The 15,823-nt window shown below is 36.3% G+C and overlaps 1 protein-coding gene across 2 annotated transcripts in view; it reads left to right on the top strand.

Moving 5' to 3' along the window:
* The window catches only part of PPP2R5C (protein phosphatase 2, regulatory subunit B', gamma), a 48,980-nt gene that overhangs the window by 16,127 nt on the left and 17,030 nt on the right, over window positions 1-15,823 (top strand). For both annotated transcript variants that reach the window (XM_009998002.1, XM_009998003.1), the window contains exons 2-5: window positions 4,935-5,134; window positions 13,548-13,658; window positions 14,254-14,346; window positions 14,440-14,570. In XM_009998002.1, the coding sequence (XP_009996304.1) occupies window positions 4,935-5,134; window positions 13,548-13,658; window positions 14,254-14,346; window positions 14,440-14,570 (535 nt within the window). The remainder of the gene's footprint in view (window positions 1-4,934; window positions 5,135-13,547; window positions 13,659-14,253; window positions 14,347-14,439; window positions 14,571-15,823) is intronic.

Here is a 15,823-nt window from a genome sequence, read left to right as displayed (position 1 = left end):
CAGGAATGGAATTTTTTCAAATGTAAGACAGTCTTTTGTGATCTTTCCAATGTTATGTAATTGTTTTAGGTTCTTTTTAAGGATTTGATAGTTCTGGAACGAGTGCTAATTCTGGTAAATCCATATTTGAACAGATCATGTCCTTTTTCCAGTGCTTTGCAGTCCCTCTGCCTTCATGTCTAGTGATTTCCATTTCTCTTACTCCAGATACTGAATTCTGCTTCTTAGGCTTTGAAAAAATGCTGCCAAGGCACTATCAACTGAAACATCTAAGAAAATGCATTGCAAGATACTGATCCCTCATGATGAACTACAACTGCATAGTGCAAATTACAGAGTTTCACTGAAGCTTTGATGTGCTTGCTTTTCTAGTGGACATAAGATTTTAAATATGCTGCTACTTGCTTTTGACCAGCAGAAAGGGCCCATGTTCTATATATGCTTGATAAGTTCTGGGTAGCACCCTAGTTCACAGTTAAATGTTGTTTTTCCTTATTGTTAAAATCCCTAGTCTGTCTGTAGGTTTGCAGACACATTTCTTAAGAGGTATCATCTACTTGCAAGCAGAAGTCACATTCCCTTCTCAGACCTCTGCCCTACACCAGTGTGTTAAGGAAGCAGTTACTTTTAGCACATGATTTGTAAGGTTTCTCTGCTATGACCTTGTTCTGCACATAATCTTTCTCTTCTACATGGTGGTCTCTGTATTCTTTAACTGTGTTTCTGTATGTGAAGGTCTAGCTGCCTGTTTAAAATTAGAGGAATTTTTTTTACTGGTGTGTGTGTACATAGTCTGGTAGTAATGGGTCTGATAGTTTAAAGGAAAAAAACCCTGGGTTTCTATTAGTGAAATGGGGAGCTGTCAACCAAGCAAAACTGGTACCTATGGTCTTTATATATAAGCAAGAAAGTGCTCAGACAATTGTGATGTGTTTTATCTACTGTATGTGTTTTCTGCAAACTATTGACCATGTCTCTTGTTTTCTGCTTTCAAAATGATGTAACAATAGTGAGTTTTACTGACCACAAATTGTGTTTTGTGGTAAAATTGTATCAACTGTTCCTCCTGTCAGGACATGCCTGAAAAACTTGAAACTACAAGCTTTATTTCATTTCCAATCTGTACTAGAAAACATCTGTTCCATGTGACATCTCTGGGTCACCTACTTACCCTGCCTGGCCTGTGATGCCACATTTACAATGAAAAACTAAAAATGTAGTTTTTATATTTGAAGGAACGTGAAATAAATGTTAACCAGAGAAAAGCTCTACAGTTCTACAATGCAAAAATATTAATGTATTATGTAATACTGAGCGTATGTTCAGGCACTTAAATTGGAAAACACTGAACTTCAATTTTTTTGTTTTTACTTTTCCTTGTTCTAGTTTTCTTAAAACAGTCAAAATTTGTTTAATATGAAGACAGAAAAATCTAAATTTGTTAGAATATAACTATATTTTAGCTCTTTAGCTGTGCTGTACTTATGATAATTTTAAAAAAAGGTTGTTTCTCAGGTTGGTATAGTCTGTCCTGGGTGCAGAAAGATGCCACATTCTGGCTGAGAAGCAAACAGGGATGGAGGGAGGACACTTGGTGGTGTGAACAGTTGGTATCCAGTGAGCTCATTTACCTTTAACTAGCAGTAAGAATGGCTGAAGACATACCTGAAGCTTTAAAGGAATCAGTTTTTCTACAAAGTTGGCTGTTTAAATGTTTGATTTTACAGCCAATCATCTTGTGTTCTGCTAAAGTAGTTGGTAACTGAGTATCTTGTCTTTCCCTGGCTGTTTCAAACCGAGATATGGACTGAAAGTGCTGCTGTTCAGAGAGTGAGATACTAGTATAGTTAATCTGATAATTAAAACATGACTGGTATCAATTACACAATGGCAAGAAACGTACTTTATACCTATCAGCAAGATAATGTGGCAAGGTCACAGTCTAAGATGATGTTGAAAATTTTAAAGCGAATTGTTATTTCTTTATCAGTAGTGTAGTGGCTTTTCTAAGTTGGGTCTAACAGTTATCCTGGGATTGAAAGGATGGAAGTTCTGAAAAACCTAAACAAAACAAAAAGGTGATGCCTCAGGCCCAGAGGTGTATCTTGCTACCAATATTAACTACCTTAATTTGAGACTTTTTCTAGTGTATTTTGCAATTTCACAAAAAAAAGGACAGTAGGATAAGTAATGCAGATTTAGGCATAAAATATGCCATTGCACTGTTTGTGTAACGCAGCATCAGGAATTGCTGGACATCAAATCCAAACATAAAACTGAAATTCTTTGTGATTCTGAAAAACGATGCTCCTGCTCCAGTATAAGACCAGAAACAGTACTCATTTAAAGTGTGATTACTGATCAAGGTGTTTGTATTGAAGAGTCTTTAGGTTATAGTAGTGCTACTGTTGAGCAATAAATTCTGTGAAAATGATGTCACTAGTGGCTAGCAAATGGGACAGGGGTGTATGGGGGTTTTATTTGCTTTTTAGGTTTTTTTGTTTGTTTTGGTATTGGGGGTTGTGTTTTGTTTTGTTTTGCTTTTTAGACATTGCTAAGTAGATAGTGCCAAATGTTAGTTTTAGAATAATTGTAAGGAGTTGCTGCTGAATAACTGTGACCTTTACATGGTCGTTGGGAACAAAGCACCACAGTTGCACAGTTATGGAAACTTTTACCTAATGGCAGTCTCTTCACGTATGTCAGTTAACTTCAGCAATTGGATGTTGGGATTATTGCTTAATTGAAGTGGAAATGGATGTAGGAGTCACCATGCATTTAATGAAAGAATGTAGCCAGATAGTTGTGGGCATTTGGATGAGGATCGGTGACTTTTCAGGGCATTTCAGAGTTGCTTTGCAGATGTGCATACACTCTCTGCACAAAAATTGGTCTGGCTCAGTTCAGCTTCTTAGCCACCTTTTATTTTCTGTTGTACTGAAACAGTATCTTCAAACCTTAAAAGCAGGGATTAGCTTGATTTGATGGCAAGTACTCCAGACAAGTACAACACGAGATTTGAGATCTGGACACTTGAAAGCTGTTGATGAACTCTCTGAAAGGGTGTGAAAATCCAAACAAACAAAACACAGTTCCTTACACAGACTGAGAACCTGTTATTTCTAAAGAGCACCTCTATCTTCTAGAATAACAGTGATGCCTGAGGTGCTTACAATAGTTAAGCCGCTTCAAAATAAATTATGAGAGAGGTGGCTTTCCTTGTGAGGGTGTTACTTGACTCACTTAGTGGTTAATCTTTAAATTCTGAATTTATTAGTAATTATTGCTTTAATTCTTCCTTTCCTTTCAGATTAGTGTATTATAAAACCACTGTAAATGTATGTCCATTACTTGTATGATTATAACCTCTATTTAGGCTTTGGATTTTTTGGAGTTACACATTCATAGCACAGTATCCCTAAGTAAAAATGTGTTGTTATGCTTTCACATTGAACCACTTTCCATTTTACAATTAATTGGGAAAAGGTGACCACTCCCAAACACTTTGTAGATCTGAGACATTTTACTCTGAAATTTTCAGGTCATAAATTTGGCTGGCTTTCAGTATGTAAACTACTCTAAATACTCTCTTTTTCCAAGAAAAATTATTATTTGCTATAATTATTAATTCAAACAAACAAAAGTATGTGTATTCAGGTACAAAAAATGTGTGTCTTGAAGTCCTCTCAACATGTTCACAACACTGGACAGGAATTATTGTTTATTTGCTGAAAAGTTGTTCTACTTAGGAAAACTTGTAATAAAGCACCTTCTTTCTAGTTTTTTAAGTCTTCACTCTCCAAGGTCTCTTGGTGACACCCAAGTCTGTAACTGGTTGTCGTTTCTTTCATGTGTGCTGCGTTTGGTTCTGTACCTTCTTCAAGGCTATGACTTTACAGTGCTGCTTTTTTCTGGAATCAATCTTCAGAGCAATTCAAGGTACAAAACTTAAAAAAAAAAAAAAGCGCCAGCTGCTTTACACCAGTACATCCTCCAGGTTTAATATGACAAAAGTACTTTTGAAAGCAGCTTCTCTGGGGGAAAGAAGTTCTTTGTTATCTTAAGAAGTTTGTCAGGCACTTAATGGAGAGCAGCTCATTGTATTTAACTTAGCAACTGGACTGTTGTTATCCAAGTGCAGTTTATTGTATGTGCATGTCTTAGGTTGTGTGTGTGTATTCAGTAGTACCACTTGAATTACATTGTTTGGTGGTATTTCTTGCTGATTGTGTTTAAGGAAATTTTGGCATTTTATGATACTCTAAGGAAAAGGATGAGCCATCAGCTGGAAGAAGTGGGAGTAAATGGCAGAAATGTTTACAAGGCAATCTAGTCTTAGTCTTTTTTTCAACATGCCGCTAATGTCTTAGCAGTTACTATCTGACAATAAAAAGCTCATTATGGAGAAACATAAAATGAGTTACGGTGTTAATTTAGGCAGACTTTGTGTGGTATGTTCACATTTCTTGTCTTAAGCTTACTACTGTAGTTATGTTGCCGTTTTAATTGTGCTTTAATTTTTTGCTGCTGTCAAAATATGGTATTGCTTTCTTTACTTCTGGCCAGTTACTTTAGTATTTTCTAAGTATTGAAAGTTAAGGTCCTGATCCTGAAAGTTTTTGCTGTGTATAAGGATCTTTTGCTGCATATGCTGTAATTTCACATGCATCAGTCATCTTAACTGCTCAAGAGATTACTTAAGCGAACAGTGAGAATTTTGTGGCATCAAGGCTAAAGCTCTGTAGAATTTAAAAAGCATAACTTCTGTTCTATAACCTTTGAAATGTTAACCATAGGAGGTATTTTAATGTGTCAACATATGAACGTTTATAAATGTGTTTATAAACACATGCCTGTGTTTTGGGACATAAAAATGGGGAGAAAAGTAAAGGCCACTACAGTATAACTCAAAACCAAATATTCTCACTTTTCAGATGTTCCTCCTGCTGATCAAGAAAAGCTTTTTATCCAGAAGTTACGACAATGTTGTGTACTTTTTGACTTTGTTTCTGATCCACTAAGTGACCTAAAGTGGAAGGAAGTAAAACGAGCAGCTTTAAGTGAAATGGTAGAATACATCACACACAATCGCAATGTGATAACAGAACCTATTTACCCTGAAGTAGTACATATGGTAAGTGATTTAACAATGAAAACTATTTTCAATTTTTTGATTCACTGTTGCTTCTTCATCTGTATTGATTTATCTTTAGAAAACTTACTGAAATCTTCAAAAACTTCAACTATGTTTACACATCTGCTAAATGGTATTGTAACAGTGCTTTAAAGTCCCATTGCTAGTGTTGATTCCTCTTCTTTGTAAGACAGAAACTCAATAGATATGAAGCAGAAGTCAATTATGGTATAAGTTGGTAAAAATAGAATCTTGTCTTTAAAAATAATGTTGTGGGCATGGCCTTTTTTCCCCACAAATCTTTTTTTGAATGGGTAGTTATAAAAATAAGGAGGAAAGTTAAATAATTTAGCTGTTAAAAAAAAATGTAGATTGTAAAACTGTACATTTGAAAAAAATTGAGAAGATTAGAATTACAGCCACCTGAGCAAGTTTGACATTTAATCTTATATAAATCTATTCAGTGCCAGTGATTAATTTTATTCTGTATTCAGAGGTGAGAATGAGTCAGACCTTACTTAGTACACAGGATGGCAGGTAAGGGTTCTTCTGGAACAAGCAGATGTTCAGACCTGTGTTGTTTCTCCCTGCTTACTCTCCAAATCCTAGCTAGACAGACCTGGTTTAGCTTTCTGTTTTGTATATGTCCACTCCAGAGGAGACGGCCATGAAATGGCAAGAGAGTCTTTCAGCTCTCATTGTGAGACTAGACAGGAGTTGCCTGGAGTAGCAGTTGTGGGTTGAGGTCTGTAGCTGTTGTCTGCAATGTACTGAGAACAAAAAGCATCTTTTCAAATAGTTACTACTAAACCTACCAGAAACTCCTGATCGTGTGTGACACAGTGATTTTTCCTGAGACAAATTTGAGGTGAATTTTCAGACGGAATAAAAGAACAGTGCATCTTTAACACAGCTATGGACTCAGTCAAATTTTGAAGTCCTCCTGCCAAATCAGAGACTTTGAAGCTTCTTCAAAGATTCTGAAGATTTATAGTATGAAAGATGTTGCTTATTCTGAAAATTGCTTGTTCTAAATCAGCTGTAAGTTTTTACTGAAGTTTTTTTCATGAGAACTTCTGAGTATATGAGTATTGTGTGTAACTCCAGATGTCAAGCAGGTATACAAAGCATTGAGAACGGTTGAGGAGATCTGTGATCATGGCTTTTCCCATGTCTTGATAGCTTACTTTTATCTCTGGGTTTGCTGACTGATTGCTTGTTTTGGAAAACTTGAAATTGATTGATGAAGGGGCAGTTACGAAGGAGAATAAGCTTGATGAGACTGCATTTCAGTAAAATACAGTTCACAATGGGTTCTTAAATATCTATGTCAGACATTAGTGTTTGCATAATAAGTCTTAACTGTTTTAATTTAATAACTTTTGCCTTATGAGCCTGCATTATCTTCCTCCCTCAAACATTATGACCAGAATACATTTGGCTTAAGAGAATATTTACTTTCTTCACTTTCAAATGCATTTAATGGTAATAAAGTTTGCTCTTTGATCAGTTTAATAAATCTTGGTGCAGAATTTGGCTGCTGTCTTAATCATCAGTATTTTGCTGAGGGCACACAGCATCTGTTTGACAGTTCTTTTGGGGAATTTAAAATGCGTTTTATGTGCAGGGTTCTGAAGGATGCAGGTTTTCCTTGCATGGGACTTAAACAGCACTGCAGTTGACACTGTCAGTGGGGACACCTGGACTAGTATTTTGATGTTAGATTGAGCTAGCAATATTTTCAGGCTGCTTTTATGGAACAGTTTGCTTTTGATCATCTGTTTTGAAGCACCTGTATTCTTCCTGCAGTAATATTATCGGCTTCTTTATTTCAGGCATGTATGTGTTGATGTACTTTTGCTAAGTTGTAGTAGTGGCTGTGAGTTGATTGTGTGAATTTTAAGGAAAAATAAATCTTATGTCTTTATGTACTTTAAGACTCTTCCAAGAGAAATTGGTAAATTGTGTGATGATACTGCCATTGAATTACATTAATAAGGAATTGTGTTTTCAGTAAAATTTTATTGGGATTTGAGGGTGGTTTTCATTTGGAAAGATTGTGGAGTTGGTGTAGGAATTGTGACCTTTCTGTGCCATTCTGTTAATCCTCACAATTTGAGGTTACTCATTTATGTATGAGTATATATAGATATACATGCATATATATGTGTGTATGTATAGTCTTTTAGTTTTTTAGTGTATTATTTAAGCCAAACACTAAGGGCAATGAATTTCACAAGTTATGTGAATAATAATAATAATAATAAAAACAATAATTTCCTTTTCAGTTGCTTCAAATTGTCATTCATTCTGACAAGAGAAGCATCTGCTTTATCAACTTCTTCTTGTGTATTCTTCATAATCCACTCCATCCTCATCCTTTTTTTTCCTTCAGGTGTCCTGGGCTAATTTATAATAAGATTTTCTCTTTCAGCTATATATTCATGTAGTGTCTTAGTTCAGTTTTTAAATGTTACAAGTCTCCTTTTCAAATAAATTTCTAAAATTGATTTCATGGTATTCTCCGGAGTGAACCAAGAGTTTATTCCTGTTTTTCCTCAAGATCCAGCTGATATCACCCTCAAATTCCTTTCACATTTTTAAGATGTGATGGGAAAGGAAATGTTTTTATTAAGTGCATATATAATAATTTCTATGTCTCAGGTATAATACAGTACGGTTGGATTGATAAGCCTCAGACCAGGAGCTTACCTCTTCTCAAAACTGTAAGACACATAGTCACATGTCTGAATTATTCTTGTAGATGATAAATTTAGTTTTTTCAGAAGCACAGACATGTAGGGTATTATTTTTTTAGAACTTTGAGAATTGCTAGCTACATATAATACAGACCCAAATTGATGCCACTTTCCATCTCAGGAAAGGATGGCTAATACCTGAATTGCTTTTGTTTGAAGTGGGACTATGAAAGTCAACATCAATACAAATACTTCCACGGCTAGCCAGCCAGGGGGTAGTGAAGAGAGCTGAGAGGAGGCTAGGGCAGTACTGCAGGTGGAGGTCCAGGGTTGTAGTGTTCTGAGAAGGAAGGAGATCAAAAGCTTGAATAAATATGGCTTACTTATTTCTGTAGTGCTTAGAATGATTTCTGTAGGGATGGTGTTGAAACAGTAATTGTGGATGATGAATTAGCGTTTTTGTTAAGCATATAGGCTAATATTGCTTATAAAATTATTGAGGAACAGATCTAATTTTATAACTAGGTATTTTCAGCAACTGAAGCAGTTTTCACTGCAACTTTTCATGCATTATGCAAAAATAATTACCCAGTTATACACATGGGAGGGTGATTTATTTTTTTTCTTTTAGAGTTTTGTGGGTGTGTTTTTTTGTTTGGTTTTTTTTTTACTTGGGTCTTTGATCTAGAATAAGATATTACTGTGAACAAAAGTCTACTACTTGTGGCTTTATTTAGCTATGGGGATAGTGTTATTCACATGAATAGAGAAGTCACAGACTTTCAGATCATGTACCTTAACATTCAGGACTGTTCGTGTCAGGCTTCACTCAGGCTGCTCAGCAGAGGGGAGGATGTGTAATGGTATCTCTGATGCTTATTTGTCTGAAAATATTCTCCCATGCTACACAAAATGGGCCACCAAAACCAGGGTGCCTAACTGCCATTACAGCAGACATCTCTCTGAAGCATTAAAAATGCAAGTTTTGCTTTTCCTTTTCTGTTCTCCCATCCTTGTAAGTTATGTCCCTTGGTGTCAAGTGTTGTCAGTGCTAAAAGCACAGATAATTTTGACACAGTAGCCCAGTTTTCATGAAGACTCAATTATAACAAATTGGGGAGGGTTGTGGGATTTTGTGGGGGGAGGGGGAGCTGGGGAAGGCATGTGTTAAAGTTACGCTGTGTTTACTTAGTACTTCTGTGGGAATTTGGCTTTAGAGGAAATTAAGCTTTGCAGTTTGTGTCTTGTCTGTTTGGCCAAAAGACTAGGAGAAAGATCACCTGTTTGACAGGTAGATTATCTTGCTGATACTAAGTTATCAGCAGTTTTCCTAAATTTCAGTGGTTTACTAGACAAGAGATCTTCAAGGTTATATCTTCACCAAGAGATGCTGCATGTTGATTTGGGCAGTTTTGTGTTCTGTTTGTCAAAAGTATAAAACACAAAATAGATCAAATGGGGCTTTCTTGCTTCCACTGCTCATGGAACTAATTGTTCTGACTTCAGGTTTTAACTTCTTGCATTTCATATTGTCAAAAATAAAAAATACAAAATATACTAAACACTTTACATGACCTCTCCTTCTTTATAGTGAGAGCCTGAGCCTGTTATCTAGAAAAGACTGAGTCTTCTTCCATTTGCTTAACAATGGTAGCAAGTTTTAAATTTCAGGTCCAACCTTCCTAGGTTTGTTTTCTTGGAAGACCATTGATTATTGTACATTCTCACCATATTTTTTTTAAAAGAGGTTGGAGGTTGTTAGTCACTTGATGTCTATGTTTATGAAAAGGGGAACATAAAGATTGACAACTGGCTGAACATGAGCTAGCAGTGTGGCCCTGGTGGCCAAAAAGGCCAATGGCATCCTGGCCTGCATCAGGAATGGCGTGACCAGCAGGACCAGGGAGGTGATCTTACCACTGTATTCAGCCTTGTTGAGGCCAAACCTCGAGCACCGTGAAGTTTTGGGCACCGCAGGATATGAAGGACATTGAGGTGCTGGAGAGGGTGCAGAGAAGGGCAACTAGGCTGATTAGGGGTCTGGAGAACAGGTCTTATGAGGAGAGGCTGAGGGAGCTGGAGCTGTTCAGCCTGGAGAAGAGCAGGCTGAGGGGGAACCTCATTGCTCTCTACATGAAAGGAGGTTGTAGTGAGGTGGTGTTGGCCTCCTCTTCCTAGTGACTAGTGATAGGACCAGAGGGAATGGGGTCAAGTTGTGCCAGAAGTTCAGAATGGATAGTAGAAAAAAAATTCTTCACTGAAAGAATGGTGAGACATTGGAACAGGCTGCCCAAGAAAGTGGTGGAGTCACTGTCCCTGGAGGTGTTAAAAAAACAGGTAGATGTGGTGCTTCAGGAGATGGTTTAGTGGTCACAGGGGTGTAGGGCTGATGGTTGGACTTGATCTGGAAGGTCTTTTTCAACCTTAGTGATTCTGTGATTCTAAATAGTAGTTACTCTGATATACCAGTCTTGGTCTGTATCAGACTTGTATCTTAGTTGCTGAAATGAAGGAATATTCTGAAGAAAAACAGACCATGAAGCATGAGTTTTCCTTCATGGCAATATGATGTAATTCTTGCAGATTTAGGTGATGCAGTTTGATACTGCCTCCCACTGTCTGCTCTGCCATCTGTCAGATGTGAGATGGCAGGACAGCACATACATATGCTCCTTAACCCTGCCAGTTAATAGGTAATTCACAGCATTATTTTAAACTGTGAATGGTGGTGTTAACAAGAAAAAGTCAGAATGTGAAGAGAGAAACATGACATTCTGTTGCTCTTCCCAGAATCTCACCAGAGATGGGTGGAATCATTCCTCTGTAAAGTAGCATATTTAAACTGAGACAGCTTAATCTTTCAAAGCTTTCTTCAAATTATCAGCAGGACAGCTTTGATGCCATTAAAAAAAAAAAAAAGGCACAACAAAAACAAAAAGACAAAAACCCCCAAACTAACAAAACTTACCAAAAAAACTACAAACAAACAAAAAACCCACCTCGGTAAAACCTGAGAAGAAAAGAAAAATGTGTGTGGCACGTGATTATTATCTACAATGAAATGTGATAATGACAAAGACTGAAATTGTGGTCTAAATAAAAGATTTTTACATGTGATATTGGAGTAGACCTTGCATTCTTATCAGCTACATTATTAAGTAAACTCAAACTTGTAGGTTATAGGGCTTTTGCCTTAAATTGGGCTGTAGTATACACTTGTTGCAAGCATAGTAACCTTTCTGATGCTGGAGTAGAAAAAAAAGTTCTTTTGCTTCCTCAAATATGACATTGCAAGTTCCAGTGGGCTTACCTATTTTTTTGTATCTGGGCCTGGAGATGCTGTGTACTGGCATGCTTGCTGAGCTGAGCATTGGCTTTCTTGAAAAGGGTCTTTGGAAGTTGCTGCTGCTCCTGGTGATGTAGCCTTTTGCAAAGAATTTTCCTTTTTCTGGGAAATCAGTTTCTCTGTCCTGTTGACTCTTACTTTGCCAGACTTGGGAAATGTATTCTTAGATTTTCCCTTAAGTATTAGCAAAAGACAAATCTAATCTGTTGCAGCAATAGAATATCAGTAACAGTGTATAGACAGCTCTTGTACATGTCCAGCACTTGTAGTATATATTTGGAACGGGGTATATGTGTGCCTTACACGGAAGCTACATGCAGCCAGCTGCAGCTGTTTTGGTAACAGTTTTGTGCAGGATGTACATCTCCATTCAGCATAGCCACCATTCTCATTGTGAGCAAATGTCTGCCAAAATTTACTTTAAAATATCTTAGTAATTGTATAAAGCATAAAATTTTCTGTGTACTTGAAAGCAGAATTTACTGTTGTAAGCAGGAATAACTCCTAAGAGAATTTCTTTATGGGGCCTAATATACTGAAACATTATGAAGTGTTAGGACAGTATCCCACTATGGGTTTTTTCGTCAGTCTTCTCATTGTTTCTGCAATGTCTTCAAGCTGGAGAAAGACTGAGGCGTTTGTCTCTGAGAATTGGTTTGAAGTAGCAAAGGCAGTATGGGATCATATACCAGTTTGAATTGATCTCTGTTTTTTTTTTCTTCTATACTAGAATACCCTGAGACTGCTTGGTACTGGCTTGATAATGACTAATAGACAAAATAGAACAAGAAAGTCTCTATTGGGTACGCTTGCATGGCTAAATAGATAACATTTTTCTACTTCCTTGGCAATTTGTTTGTCTCCTACTAGAGTTTGCCCTACCTAATATTCTGGATTACAAGTGGAATTGAGAAATTAGTCTCTTTTCAGTAGTTGTCTTGCATATACAGGTAAAAGACTTTTTCAGGATATCTTACTGGCACACACAGAAACCTGTTTCCTCCAACTTACTCAGTAAAGTTTTAATCATTAACTCCTCGGGGTGTGTGAAAACAACCATCTGAGTTAGCTAGCTGGTTGTTCCTTTCGTGTCCATGGGGAAGCCAGCTGGTTTTGTTAGCTATCTTTTCAGGTGAAGACTTTAGGACTCTTTAGACCTTTTAAATCTTTGTACCATTCTAGGTAAGGTTACTCTTGAGAATCCATGTGGAATTCATCCCAAAAATCATGTAAGATTTTTTAGTTCAGTCAACAAATGTGTTTTACTTTGTGTTTGCAGTTAGATGCTTTGTGTAAAAGGATAGAAATGTTATTATTTCTGAGTCTTTTTTTAAATTTCAAGCTACATATGTTTACTGATAAGGTTTATTTGCCTACAACAGGACCTTGTAGAAAGGTTTTCTGTCCATATGACAGCCTGCCTGAGTTCAAGAAGTGTTTGGATGATGCTCTCAGGCACATGGTATGATTCTTGGGGTGTCCTATGCAGGGACAGGAGTTGGACTTGATGATCCTGATGAATCTCTTCCAACTCAGCATATTCTAGGATTCTATGAATGAGTTTTTTGTCTTTTATTAGGTACTTACTATGTCCTTTGAAACTCCCTGTGTTGAAGCAGTTTGTAGAGTACTGCTTTGTTTTCATACACAGTATGAATGTGTGTCTAGACGAGCACTTGGAAACACAAAAATAGTTTCTCTGTGTGTATTTATCAACAACTTGAAAGGCAATTTGTTGTTGTTTTTGTAGTCTGCTCCATTTCCATGAGGATGCTAAATGGTTTTCAGGGTTTTGAGAATTCAGATAAGTGAAAGATGAGAGGATTGAGATGTGTGGATCGTCCTGCTCGGTGTGCAAATACCACTAAGAAGGGGAGGGAGAAATTACTTTTGAAGTGTTGCCTTTTGTGTATACCCACGGTGTGAAACTGGTAACATTTACAAAGAGCAGTGGTAAGGTAGCCATTGTCCTGGATCTCTGCTTCTAACTTCTATTTTTGCCAGTTGTTGCAATGTCTTGTAAAGTGTATATATTAAAAAGTTTCTTTAAAAGCCTCTTACACAATTGCTCGAGGATTTAAAACGTACGTGTGTGTGTGTGTGTGTGTAAAGAGATCAGTGCAGTATCTTCATAAAACGTGTCCTTACAGTAGGTTCGTGCTTTAGAGAGAAAAGTGTTCTGCAAATTAGAAATCTTTAAAGAAAAATTAATGTACTTCATTATTATTTAAACTTGCATAGCTTGTATTTTTGCAAATATTAATTAAAATAGTTCCATGTAAGGAATTCTCAGTCAAAACCAACTTGGAAGTCTTTTTGTTTAGTCATTCGCTTGTTTCAAAATTCTGAAGGACACATGTGATTTCAGTTTGCAGTTAATATGTTTCGAACATTACCACCATCTTCCAATCCAACGGGAGCAGAATTTGATCCAGAGGAAGATGAACCAACCTTAGAAGCTGCATGGCCTCATCTACAGGTATTTAAAACAGAGTAGGAAGTCTTATAAAAATTTTTAAATTCAAGTCCTTGTTTGTTGACTCAAAATTGTTTAGATGTGTGTTTATCTCAAGTCAGTTACATTTCTCTTCAATGTTTAAAATATTTATTGAATTTAAGCTGGTAATCTTTGAAAAAAATAAAATCAGGTAGTATATTGGAGGATGAGGCTTGCTTGCAGTACAGATGTTACTGCTTTGGTTTTAAATGAAGTTCAGTTTGTGGCTATGAATGCTTTGATCTGACTCTGGCACTGTTCTAGCTTTTAGAGGTCCTGTGACAAACAGACGAGAACAGAGACTTTTCAAAACATGTACTTCTGGGCATGATGAGTATTAGATTACTGTATGTCATTTGAGTTAAATCTAGTGATGGAGCACAGCAGAATTATAATGCAGTTTAAAGAACCTTAAGTTCTTGTACTTTGTCAGGAAAGCAAGTCCAAACCTTTTACTGTGTGGTATGGATTGTATGTAGTGCAGTTCTGAACAACTGATTAGTAATTTTGGTAATAAACTATTAAATGATACCTTGTTTAAAAGACTAATACTATTTTTTCTTGTTTTTTTTTTCAGCTTGTTTATGAATTTTTCTTAAGGTTTTTAGAATCTCCGGATTTCCAACCTAATATAGCTAAGAAATATATTGATCAGAAGTTTGTATTACAGGTGAGGTAAAAAAATGTTTAACTTCAAGCTCTAGAATTATTTTATAGTGCATTAGATTCAAGTAAAGTACATCTCTTCTTTTCCCCTTTGCAGCTTTTAGAGCTCTTTGACAGTGAAGACCCTCGTGAAAGAGATTTTCTTAAAACAACTCTCCACAGAATATATGGGAAATTCTTAGGCCTAAGAGCTTACATCCGGAAACAAATTAATAATATATTTTATAGGTATGTCAATATCTTTATATTATGGTGCATGTGATCAGGTATACAACTAAAACTACTGCCAGTTCTAAATAAGTTTATACCCAATACTCTTACATCTAAAAATAATTAATAGCAGTCTGGGAGATGTAAATTGGGTTAGTTGTGCATGCAGCATAACTTTGTCAGCTGAAATTTGAGTTTGCATGTGATTCAGCAAGTGGTTTTGGTATCTTCCATTTGTGAGGCTTTTTTTTAATTACTAGGTGGTAGTACTTGTATTACAGTGGTGCCTCAATAAATGTAGTTCTTTGCAACGCAGAAGTTGGGCTTAAATAGAAAGACTGGGATATCTGGAATTTGCTCAAAGAAACATTTACTGCTTTTTCTTTTCTTAAAAGTGAGACGTACTATTTAGGACGTGAAGTATTTTCTTAATTGCCATAGAATAAATTGTATTATTATCTCTGGTTTAAAAAGTCTAAAGATGAACAGTTAATCCACTCTATTACCAAAGGTTTTTAGAAATGTGTGTTTACTGCCATTACGTCAAGTGTAAATGCAAGATTATCTTGCCTTTTTTTCAGTGTTACAGTTTTAGTACACTTTTATCTTCTAGAAGTAATTGTTTTACACTCCTTCCATCCTCCTTCCCTTTTTCTGTTTTCATCCCAAAATGACTGCATGATACTACCCCTTTAAGAAAATAGCAAAAAGCTGCCACGTAGTCAGTGCCAGCTCCTGAATGGCACCCAGCAGTACCAGCTGTACATGGAGCTTATCCCTGTCTGTGGTAACAAGGAAACCTTTAGAAGAGATACAGAGTGGCTACTTTAAAATCATTAATAAGCCTTCAGTATCTTGGAGACCCCTTCTCTTGACCGTATGTATCAAGAGACAGTATAACTTAAGGAAAAGCAAAGGTGTATCTTTCAAAGATTTAAACTTTTTTCACCACACATAGATTTTTTTATTATTATTAAATTAATTCCAAAATGCATAATTTTGTAAAATACCCGAACCAGATGGTACAGCAACATCACAATTTATTATATTACACTTCTGAACAGTGTTTTTATTTGCTACCTCTCACACTGTACTTTCAGGGATAATGGAAGCAAAAATTTCCAACATGGATAGTTCTGGTGCAAAGCTTTTGAAAGACTAAAAAATGTTCTGGGCACTAGATCAAGTCTGTAATAATTTGTATTAAAACATTTTCAATATAAAATGTAGATGGGAAATTATATCATTTGCATTATAGAGACTGTCTTTCC

The sequence above is a fragment of the Chaetura pelagica genome, unplaced genomic scaffold, assembly GCF_000747805.2.
Source record: "Chaetura pelagica isolate M959 unplaced genomic scaffold, ChaPel_1.0 scaffold354, whole genome shotgun sequence".
Taxonomy (NCBI): domain Eukaryota; kingdom Metazoa; phylum Chordata; class Aves; order Apodiformes; family Apodidae; genus Chaetura; species Chaetura pelagica.
This window is presented reverse-complemented; position numbering and strand designations above follow the sequence as displayed.